Genomic DNA, 12,210 nt, shown 5'->3' with positions numbered 1-12,210 from the left:
ATAAATATAAACTATATATATAAATATATAAATATAAAATACAAATTTTTTTTTTAGGTTTTTGCAAGGCAAATGGAGTAAAGTGGCCGTGTGCCCAAGGCCACACAGCTAGGTAATTATTAAGTGTCTGAGGCCAGATAAGAACTCAGGTTCTCCTGACTCCAGGGCCAGTACTCTATCCACCACACCACCTAGTCACTCCCATTAAATGTTTTTCGACTGTTTTTTGCTTTTCTATTTCTGAAGCTTACCACAGTGACTGGCAATTAATGATAGGTCAGTGACTCCCTGACCAGCTAATGGCCTATATGTCACCCTGTCCTGAGGATGGAGAACTGAAGTTTAATTACAGTTCAGATATTTGTGTGACCTTGGAAAGTTACTTAAATGCCTTCCTTTGATTTCCTCATCTACAAAGCAGGACTAATAAAGACCTTCAATACCTTCAGCAGAGGGTTCTGAGGCACTAATGAAATAATCTATGTGAAGCACCTTCCAAAAGTTAAAGCACTATTCAAATCCAGGTATCAGTCTGCCCAACTAAACAAGTCAGTCACCAATTTTAAACTCAATCCCACTTCTCTAAGATGCACAGCCCTTTTCTCATACCTGCCTCTCTTCAAGCAGCAATAACATTGTTAGGAAGGCATTCTGAGAGTCAAGGGTTATGGACTTGGCATTTCCACCCCAAACTCTGGTTTTACGCCGAGGTACAAAAATCTTGATTTTTTGGGGAAATGAAGGTCTTTCTTAATTTTCTTTATTCATCTTTAGCTCTCATACAATGTCAAAACAAGTCTGGTTATTTAATGGTAGGAAGAGTTAAGTTTCCTCCAGAGGAAATGCAAGAAGACTAAGCGATGCCACATGGAAACAAGATGAAGAGATAAGCAGGAAAACACCAGAAAGCTTCAGCAATGCTCAAATGTCATGGGGTTGTGAAGGGACCTGTGACTTTAAAGATTTCTCTTTTGTGTAGATCTTCCTCCAATCAGCAAATTGGTTTTAGTCAGCAAGGTCCAGCAGTAAAAAGTGAAGGACAGATCATGGTCAAAGGTGAGGGATGTGTCAAAAGGGAGACTTAAACCCTGGTTCCTTGAAGTCTCTTGTATCAACCATTAATTTACAACTTTTTTGATTTAGTTCTTGAGCAAACTCTTCCAGAATAAAAATAATTAAATTCCAAATTAAAAATAATGCTGTGTCTGCCCCCCCAAAATGCTAAATGCTTATGATTAGCTGTTCCTATGCTTTAAATTTTTTTGACAGGTGTGTGTAATATTTTGATACTGACATAATAGAAAGAACACTGAGTTAGGGGCTCAGCTCTGCCCAAACATCTGACAGATGAGTAACTATGAACAAGCAAGTTTTTAACATGCGAGCTTAGGATAAAATACCACCACCGGCACTGCCAACTGTGCAGGGGCATCAAAGATTTCAAGTGAGGCTACCTCTAAGACTCTGAAGGTCCTGCCAGCCACATCTTTATAAGCTGCTTTGTACAGTAAACATAACCTCATCTTCTGGAGACAGAGCAATGCATAAAAAGCATTAGCATTCCCAGGGGCACAATTCACAGTTTTGCAAAAACGGCATTTCTCTTTGAATCGCTTGTATTCAAGCTGCTCTATCAGGCCCCCCCAAAACAAGCTACTAGCGTTTAAAGGCGTGTGATCTCTCCCAAATAGTTAGGAAGGAAAACACAAGAACAACCCAGGCTGGTCAGGGGCCCGGCACGTGACATACAATGGACAGAGCAATTCCCGGGGCAGCGTCCGGCTCGGGCTGGGCCCGGGTCTCTGCCACCCACGGCCCCTGGCTCGGGCTCGGGGTGCACGTGGGCAGGTCGGCCACGAGCCCGGGCGATGCTGACAGGCAGGCCGCGCGCCCCCGGCGCCCCGCCGCGGCGCGCCCCCGGGCAGCGGGAGGAGCGGGGCGGACACAATCCCTGCGAGGACGCGCGGCCCCGGCGCTCCCCACGCCCCTCGCCTCTTACCCGAGCTGGAGTTCCCCGGGGTCTCGGCCGCCCCGAGCAGCCCCGGGAGGGCCGCGGCCAGGACGCCCAGGAGAGCCAGGGGCCCGAGCGGCGCCATGGCGGCTCAGCGGCCCGGCCCCCGCCGCCCCGGCGGGCCCTCCTCGCCGCCCGGCCCCCGCCGCCCCGCAAGCCTTCCTCTTCCGGCGCTGCCCGGGTCCCCGCGGCGCGCGGCTCCGCCTCCCGCGGGGGGCGAGGGGCGTTCCCCGAGGCGCGGAGGGGCGTTCCCCGAGGCGCGGAGGGGCGTTCCCCGAGGCGCGGAGGGGCGTTCCCCGAGGCGCGGAGGGGCGTTCCCCGAGGCGGCGCGGGGGCCGCCTCCTATAGGCCCGCCGCGGGGGGCGGGGCCGGCCCGGCGGAGCCGAGGCCCCGGGCGCTGCAGGCCGCGGGGCGCCCCGGGCCGAGCCCTGCCGAGCGCGCAGGCCGGGCCCCCGCGGGGGCGCGAGGCCTCTGCGGACGGAGGAGCCCTCCGGGGACGCTCACGTGCCCCGGGGGCAGGACGAGGGCAGGTGTGGGGTCAGGGCTAGAGGGCAGGTGTGGGGTCAGGACTAGGGCAGGTGTGGGGTCAGGGCTAGGGCAGGTGTGGGGTCAGGGCTAGGGCAGGTGTGGGGTCAGGGCTAGGGCAGGTGTGGGGTCAGGGCTAGGGCAGGTGTGGGGTCAGGACTAGGGCAGGTGTGGGGTCAGGACTAGAGGGCAGGTGTGGGGTCAGGACTAGGGCAGGTGTGGGGTCAGGACTAGAGGGCAGGTGTGGGGTCAGGGCTAGGGCAGGTGTGGGGTCAGGGCTAGAGGGCAGGTGTGGGGTCAGGACTAGAGGGCAGGTGTGGGGTCAGGGCTAGAGGGCAGGTCTGGGGTCAGGTCTCAGGGTAACTAGACATGCTGTGGACAGCCACTGGATCTATGAACAGAAGTTCAAATCCAGCATCAAGTCCCATCATCCCTATTAAATCCAAAAAAAAAAAAATGAAAAACAAAGAGAAGAGGGGCAGCTAGGTGGTGCAGTGGATAGAGCATGGCCCTGGAGTCAGGAGTACCTGAGTTCAAAAATCAGCCTCAGACACTTTATGACATAGCTGTGTGGCCTTGGGCAAGCCACTTAACTCCATTTGCCTTGCAAAAACATAAAAAAAGAGAAGAATTCAAGTCTATCCTGATTCCCATTCCCTGTCTACCTCCTAGATTAGATTTAGGTTTGTTAATTGAGAGATTGGTTGAACCAACCCACTGATTTCTTATATACTGAATGGGAACTCTGTTAATCTTATTACCAAATTAAATTTCTGCTAAAATCCAGAGGAACAATTCCTCCTATAGAATTCAGTGTTTACAAAATCAAACAGAAACTTTGGAATACAGGATTTGCTAAAAATTTTGTCAAACTGGTATTCAGTGGCAGGAAGCTTACATCATAATGGTCCCTCCATACGTTATCAGTTTTCTTAAGCAACCTACCAACCTCCTTTTTGCCTTCAGCTTGTCATACCCTCTGGGCCTCAACTTCCTTAACTATAAAAAGAAAAGGGTGAACTAGAAGGGTGAACTAGAGCCCCCAAGGCCCTTTTCAGTTCTAATGTTCACCATTTGCCCACTTCCCCCATTAGGCCCTAAAGTTCAATTGACTTGAAGGCAATCTATTCTCTGGAAATAAATCAACAATTCACTATTCACTATGGTGTATGTTTATTTATTTATTTATTTATTTATTATTTTTTGGCTTTTGCAGGGCATTGGAGTTAAGTGACTTCCCCAAGGTCACACAGCTTCATTGTATGTTTATACAGATGGTAAAAGAATATAAATGCTAGATGGCATAGTGGATAAAGCACCAGCCTTGGAGTCAAGAGTTCCTGGGTTCAAATACAGTCTCAGACACTTAATAATGACCTAGCTGTGTGGCCTTGGGCAAGCCACTTAACCCTGTTTGCCTTACAAAAAAACCTTAAAAAAGAATATAAAATTTTACTTATTTTGGCCATTCTTGCATTTATTTCATTGAATTTAATAAACTTATATTTGAAGTATAAATTGTTTTTTGGTTTTGGTCATATTTCTTCTCAGGGTTCTAGGCAACTCTGCAGGTAGCTAGGAGGTAGAGTAGATACAGTACCAATCCTAGAGTCAGGAAGACTCATGTTCCTGAGTTCAAATCCAGCCTCAAACACTTCCTAGCTATGTGACTCTGGGTAAACTGCTTAACCCTATTTGCCTCAGTTTCCTCATCTATAAAATATTCTGGAGAAGGAAATGGTGAACTACTCTAGTACCTCTGCCAAGAAAACCCCAAATATAGTCATGAAGAGTCAAACAGGTCTGACCAACATCTAAGTAATTCTTAGTTGACCCACATCCCTATCCTTATCAGCTTCTATAAATTGAAACTTATACAGCACTTTAGGATTTTTTTTTTCAGGTTTTTGCAAGGCAGTGGGGTTAAGTGACTTGTCCAAGGTCATGCAACTAGGTAACTATTAAGCGTCAGAGGCTGGATTTGAACTCAGGTCTTCCTGACTCCAGGACCGGTGCTCTATCCTCTGTGACACCTAGCTGCCCCCACTTTAGGATTTTCAAAGGGCTTTATATATAGATATAGATATATATACAAAAATGTATATATGTGTTTTGTGTGTGTGTATATATATATATATATATATACATATATATTAGCTCATTTGAGCCTTACTACAGCCCTGTAAGTGACTACTACAGGGATAATGTTATCCTTATTTGGCAGGTGAAAAAATAGAGTTGTAAAGACTTCTCACAAAACTTAAGAAGCATTAAAAACAGAATTCACTGCACTTCTTCCAGATTTGCAAATGTGTCATTCTTTCCATTCCTTCATGTGGCCTCCTTTAGATTAACACTTATTCCTAGGTGGTTCGTTTTGCTTGCTTAAACTGACTTCAGTCCCTTCTCCTAGATCCTCCTCTGGACCCTTGTTACTTTACCTCAGTTCAAATTTCTTGTGGTTACTTTTTTTTAAATATTCCCTTTCCTAGCCCAGATGGCTGCCCCTAAACCATCTAAAACAAATATAAAAGTACTTCTGACAAGAAATCTGAGGGAGAGGCAGCTGAGTCCTCAGAAGCCCGTTAAGAATCATTTTCCATGAGAGTATTTTATCCAAAGAAAATCTGTAACTACCCTCCTCCTCCTAACCCTGAAGTCCTAACTAACCCTGAAGTTTTCAGTTTTCTTTTTTTCTTCCCCCTCAATAGATTACATATTCCTTGAAAGCAAGGTCTGTCTGTCTTTTTCATATTTGTATTACCAATGTTCAGTATAGTACCTGATATATAGTAGTCAGCTAATGTTTATTGACTCTTTATAGACTGTTGACCATTTATTGATTGCCAAACTTCTTGAACAAATTGTCTTTACCCAATGCCTCTACTTCTCTACCACAATGCCCTTTCTTCAGTCTCCTGAAGACAGTTGTCTAACCATGACTCTCCCATTCTATGTGGGTAAGGTTGATTTTTTGAAGTCAAAAAGAATTACATTTATTCCAATTAAATTTTCTTTTCTTAGATTCAGCCCAATTATTTTTAACTTATCAAGATCTCCACAACTGAGGGATTTGAAAACTGATCCAATAATTCCAGAAGATAATTTGAAATTTAGGATTTACAAAATTTAAAGGACAAAAAAAGGGCATATCTAACACCCCATGTAGCAACCCAGATACTATTGTGGCATATATATGCTTTCCATTCCATAGCAAGTCATTGATAAAAATGTTAAATACACAGACCATATACAGTCGAGAACAAATGAACACTCAAAAGGAAGTACAGAAAATCAGGGTAGGTTTAAAAATAATATATAGTATTTATTACCATAGTTGAGATTTTCTTAAGAAAACTGTGAAATGGAGATTCATTGAGTCCTCCTTTTGTGTTGTGCTGTGTACAAGGAAATTATTTTTATCTTCTTGTATTCAAGTTCAAAATGAATAAAAAATTTTAAAATTAATCAAATACACAGAAGAAGGATAGATCCCTGGAATAGTCTATTGCAGATCTATCAAGTTAAAATTGAGCCATTAAACTACTCTTTGAGGGGTAGCTAGTTGGCACAGTGGATAGAGCACCGGCCCTGGAGTCAGGAGTACCTGAGTTCAAATCCAGCTTCAGACACTTAATAATTACATAGCTGTGTGGCCTTGGCCAAGCCACTTTAACCCCATTGCCTAGCAAAAAAACTAAAAAAAAAAATAATAAAGTACTCTTTGAGTTTAGCCATCTATCCAGTTTTGAATAGGAGTTAGGTTCAGAAGGGAGCTTAAAGATCAACAAGTTCAACAAACTCATCTAACAGATAAGGAAAGTGGGGGGGGGAACAAAATTCATCTGGCTAAAAGGGAAAGGACTGGAAAAGAAAAACCAAGCTGGGACATATGAGAGAGAAAATCCCAAAGAGAAAAGAAGTTCTTTGAAGATTACTGTGTAGGACCTCCAGAAGCTATTCAAAACTAAATTACTTATTAATAAAAAAATTTAATTTAAAAAACTAAATTACTTGACTGGGTCTCCAATAAAGTGATTCTTTTCTAATTTTTATCAATAATAATAATAATATTAGCTAATTTTATATATATTTTTAATTTATTAAACAAACACCTTATTTCATTTGATCTCAAAATAATCTTTTGGGATGGACATTATTATTCTTTCCATTTTATAGATGAGAAAACTGAAGCTGAGACATTATGATTTCACTCTTATCACACCTGGTAAGTATCTGACATAGGATCTGAATTCTCATCCTTCTGACTACAATTCAGTGCTCAACCAAGTAACTCATTATTAACTATCTTGGACAGTAGAAATCTATTTCCTTTTTTTTGGCAATAGTTTCAGTGAATGTTATTTACAATTCCCCAGTAATGGTGATGATTATCAAAATCGCAGAGACTCAGGGCCTGAAAAAAATTGATTCAGGCTAAATTAGGTAGATTTCATGTAAGAGAAAAAATATTGTTCTTCTTGCTTATTATAATCACTTTATTGACACAGGGAAGAGAGGCCTAATCTCAGATTGTTGTAGATTAGTAATTTTTTTTATTTTAAATCTTCATAGACTTGCTTGGATAAATGATTACCCAGTCACCCAAAATGTTTACAAAAAAGTCCTAGAGGATGTAACAGGCTGGATGTCACTGGGAAGGGTAAATGCTAGTGACAGAGGTATGATTTATTAAAAGGAAACCTCATAGTTTAGACCCCCCCAAATTCCCATTTTCTGAGGACCAATCTTCCCCAAATCACTGGCTCTGGGCAGAGCCCTACTGCTGCCAAAGGATAGGATGCTACCAAACTGAAGACACCTGCAAATAGATGCTTAAAGAGGAGACATTATAAGGGAAAGAGAAGTATCAGGTTATACAATCATTTTCAATTGAGTTTGACTCTCTTGGCAAAGATACTTGGCAAAAAAAACTGGAGTGATTTGCCATTTCTGTCTTCTTCCTTCATTTTAATCAAGGTGAAAAGGATGAAGTGATTTGCCCAGGGTCTTATAGCTGGTAAATGTCTGAAGCCAGAATTGAACTTCTTGAGGAAGTAGGCTCACCCAGAATCAGAGAAATGACTACTGAGTGGGTGGGGAGGTGGGGAAGCAGGGCAGAAGAGCATAAGGATTGTGAATGGGGTTGAGGGATGAAGGAGGAGCAGTTGGGTAGGAGAATTTCCTTCTAGTGGACATTAATATGAAGAGAATAGAGTTTGATAACCTAAGTCAAAGAGGTATTATATGAATGTTCTCTCAAGCTCAAGGGTGCAGCAGTAAAGGAGAGTGGAGGCAAGGTACATTCTCTGCCTGCCCCCCCCAAAAAAAAACACCAATAAAGAAAGAAGATAACTCAGTCTTTGGGATAATTTCTGGATATAGACCCCAGTGAAGTAAGGTGCAGTTTCTTTGCATCTCAAAATGGCAGAGTATGATGCATTGGTGTCTGAACATCCAGTTGCCAAGGACATTGTTGCTTTTCTTTGATATTTCCGGGAAGCAAGGCACATAGGATCTCCTCCCAGATTCAGTGATGGAGAAAGAAAGAGTAAAGAATAGCCAGGAGCCTTGGCTTTAATGGAGATCCCTACCTAGGCTTGAAGAACAGTGAAGAATAGACTCAGCTTGTAAAGCAAGGCAGTATGTGTTCAGGCAGTAGAAATTTTCAAACAAACTCCCTGGGAGAGGTGGAGCTGTAAGTCTCTTGGTATCACTGGCCAGTCTCCTCAGTTCCTAACAGGTGTTCTCTGTTGTCACCCCTCCTGCAGCTATGGGAACTCCTCGCTCCCATTGGCTTCAATAGTCTTTTTTTTTCTCTTCATAGGAAGAGAATCTTCCAGGTCTGTCTGCATAATACAGAGGGGAGATAATGTTCTGAGGTTTGGCTTCTTCTTGTCATCAGCCCAAATGAATCACCAGTTTCAAAAGCCTTTGTTGACTCTAGGCTCACTAAAGTTTCTCCAGGAATCTGAAACATAATCTCACTCCTTTCATCTTGGTACAGGAATCTGTTACACTGGATAAGGAAAAAGTGAATTCACAATCTGAAATAATCTGTTAGGTATTTCCCATGTGGTCTATTTTATGACCCATGTTAACTTCTCCTGGAAGTCAAGAAATTTACCAAAATATTCCAATTTCCCATCTTCCCCAGGCCCCTTCCCTTAATCCCTTCAAGTTTCAGAAAATACCTTTGAGGTCAATCAAGATGGGATTAACTCAAATTGCTGGAAATTGTTTCTGGTGCAAGTACCTCCCTTATTACCGGACACCAGTTGAGGGCATGAGAAAAATTGAACTTGAATTCCAACGGACCCTAGTGGTTATCTAGTTCATCCACCTCATTTTCCACAATAGGGAACTGAGATCCAGATCTTCCCAAAAGTTATACAGGTAATAAATATCTCAATCTGCTATGGCAGAGCTAACCTAAAACTTAGAGTAAGGAAAACCTGGATTCAGATTTTGTCTCAGATATTTAGTTACAAATAGTTTAACTTTTCTGGGCCATGACTTTCTCATCTATGAAATAGGCATGATACAGAGTTATAGAGAAGAATAAATGTAAAATATTTTGCAAACCTTAAAACTCAATATAAATTGTGTTATTTCTAGGGGATAATTTTGTGAGATTCATGTTGCTTGCAGCAGGATCTGACTGGACTGAATATGTTTAGGTTTCAAATCTGGGAATTGATCCTTGGGAGAAGATGAGGTCTTAGCTCCTTGTTTATACTTTTCAGGATTTAGGTCCTACCATAGTTTCAGTTCTCACCTGTTGCCAACTTTCTTGATTGGTAAATATCAAGTGTATCCATTAAGTAATCCTTCTTGTATTCTAGCTGTTATGGAGATGTCCATGGGAATAGAATGAAGCCAGAAGTAAGCATTGTTGGTGAGGAAAGGCAAGGAGAGATAGGCTTAAGGCAATTTGACTAGGTTGAAGAGCCAATTTGCTGTGAAGATGGATGGTTATTGGGTTTTTTTTTTTTCCAAATCTCCATTGGTCTCCTTTAAGGAAATGTCTTTCTACAAGAAACAACTGGTGGAAGCCTGAAATAAATATATGGAGGAGTGCAAATAATTTCTTTCTCTTCCCCTTCCCTGTCTCATAATCTCTAGGTAAAACAGGGTAGCAATAGGGAATACAACAGGGAGAGCTGAACCAGTCACTGAGAGATTTGGAAAGGATATCTAGGTAACCACAATAGGCAAGTTAAGTGAAGTCATAAGACCACAATAATACATAGGTAGGGTTAACTAACCTGAGGTCCATGAACTTTTTTTTAAATGTTGACAACTAAATTTCAATATAATTGACTTCCTTTGTAATCCTATATATTTTTCTGTATTTTAAAATGTCCTGAGAAGAATCTATAGGATTCATCTGCCTGCCAGAGATCCATGAAACAGACAAAAAAATATCAGCAAGTTTTCCTTTAAGACTTTATGGTTTACAAAGGTTTTCAAATGCAGGATCATTTCACCCCCATTTCAACCTTATTAGTTGGATAGAGAAAATATTATTATCCCTAATTTTAAAATGAGGGCACAGTCTGAGTTTTAGTGTGTCAAAATACTCAAATAATAAATAACAACACAGGTTAGATTCTAGAATTCCCTGACTTTTTAGTCAGTGCTCCCCCCCATTTTTTTCTTTTTTTTTTTAAGATTTTATTTGAGTTTTACAATTTTCCCCCCAATCTTCCTTCCCTCCTCTCCCCCATACAAGGCATTCTGTTAGTCTTTACAATGGTATACATTGACCTAAATTTAATGTGATGAGAGAGAAATAATATCCTTAAGGAAGAAAAATATAGTATAAGAGATAGCAGAATTACATAATAAGATAATGTTTTCCCTCTCATTTCAATAAAAAGAGGAAACTAGTAGTTGGTGATTCCCTGTTCAAGACTGAGGTACTTGCTTATAGACCTGAATAAAGACCATGGAAAGGCCTATTGTCTTGCCAGGGCTTGTATCAAAAAAACAACAAACATTTCATAAACTTCTACTTAGTGCTAGGATTAAAAATCTCTTACATTCAAGGAGCTTATCATCTAACTGGGCAGTCAACCCAAGCACATGAGTATATATATATATATATATATATATATATATATATATATATATATGGAACCTTGGAGGAGGCATTTACTTGGGGAACTAGGAAAGACCCTTATAAACAAGGTGGTGCTCCAGTTGCATTATGAAAGAAACCAGGGGTTCCAAGAGCTGGAGCTGAAGAGATTGAGCCTTCTAGACATAGGGGGACAACCAATGCGAAGGTATAGAGATGGGAGATTATATGTGAAGAATGCAAGAACTTTGGGATCAAAGCAAATAGTAGGTAGAGGGTTGAGGTAATAAGGATGGAAAACTAAGATAGGGCCATATTGTGAAGAGTGTGAGATTCCAAGCAGAGTTTATATTTGATGCTAGAAGCAATAGGGAACAACTGGTGTTTATTAAGTAAAAAGGTGATTTGATCAGATTTGTGCTTTAGGGACCAACCAAGTCTACTGCAATATTTCAAGTGAGGATCTGAACCAGATTGGTGGCTGAGTGGGTGGAGAAAAGTATTTCTTTGAGAGATGTGGTGGATAATGTCCCAAGGGGGACAATCAGAATGCACATCATATGGAAAAGGGCATTTTTAGCCTGGAGAGGAGAAAACTCAGAAGTAACTTGATAACTGTATTCAGCAATTTTGTGGAGTAGGGAAAAGTTAGTTCTGTTTCAGCTTGTCAAAAAGAAAAGCTTCCTAACAACTTGGATAGGTAGCTGCAAGAGGGGATAGGTTCTTTCTCTCCTGAGGTCTTCAAGCAGAGAACCTTCCAGTTCTCAAATTCTGTGGTCCTATGCAAAAGACCATTACTCCTATTTTTGGAGAGAGGAGTAATTTCTTATAGTTTTTATTATGATTGATTTCCTAATTATTTTGGTAAATTTTTGTATCCTAGTTACAATATTTTACTTAAAATTTTACCATTGGTATTAAGGTCCAGACAGTATTAAGGCCAGACAGTATTAGCCTTTTTTCTAGTTTAGACATGAAAACCATATTTACCTCATAAAAGGAATTGAGTAGTATACTACCTCTATATTTGTAAAGTATAGGTAGGATAGGGATGCCTAACCTGAGGTCTATGAACTTTTTTTTAATGTTGATAAGTGAATTTCAGCCTAATTGGGATTGCTTGTTTTTTGAAAGGTTAGAAAATTTCATTTGTGAATCTGGTCCTCATTAAAGATTTGATGTTTCATTCTGTGACTAGCAAATTTAGGTTATTCATTTCTTGTTTTTTTCATAGAGTATTTAATATTTTTGTCTAAAGACATTTACATGCCTCCCCTCTGGGGGAATCATTCCTTAAAATAAGGAATAAGAGGGGGAAAAAATCTGCAAAATCAAAGCATCCATTTTCATGGTTTTGTTTTTTGTATTTACGTGGTCATTTTGCATGTTGTTCTCTCTTTCTCTCTCTCTCTCCATTGACACTGAGCTCTTTAGGAGCAGGGAACCTATGTTTTAGCCTTTTTTAAAAACCTTTGAAATGCCTAGCAAATACCAACATAAATGGTAATTGTTGTTTGCTTTTTTAATTTTTGTTTTTATTATAACTACCACTGCAACATTCCATATTCCACATCAAGTCAACAAGCATTTA

At 41.0% G+C, this 12,210-nt stretch overlaps 1 protein-coding gene across 1 annotated transcript in view; it reads right to left on the bottom strand.

The window, feature by feature from the left end:
• TM7SF3 (transmembrane 7 superfamily member 3) overlaps nucleotides 1-2,133 on the bottom strand; it is a 40,449-nt gene extending 38,316 nt beyond the window's left edge. Inside the window, exon 1 of the mRNA XM_074194197.1 lies at nucleotides 2,000-2,133. Within this exon, the coding sequence (XP_074050298.1) occupies nucleotides 2,000-2,096 (97 nt within the window). The 5' untranslated portion in view covers nucleotides 2,097-2,133. The remainder of the gene's footprint in view (nucleotides 1-1,999) is intronic.
• Between the last annotated feature and the right edge of the window lie 10,077 nt (nucleotides 2,134-12,210).

The sequence above is a fragment of the Macrotis lagotis genome, chromosome 7 (genome assembly GCF_037893015.1).
Source record: "Macrotis lagotis isolate mMagLag1 chromosome 7, bilby.v1.9.chrom.fasta, whole genome shotgun sequence".
NCBI lineage: Eukaryota > Metazoa > Chordata > Mammalia > Peramelemorphia > Peramelidae > Macrotis > Macrotis lagotis.
This window is presented reverse-complemented; position numbering and strand designations above follow the sequence as displayed.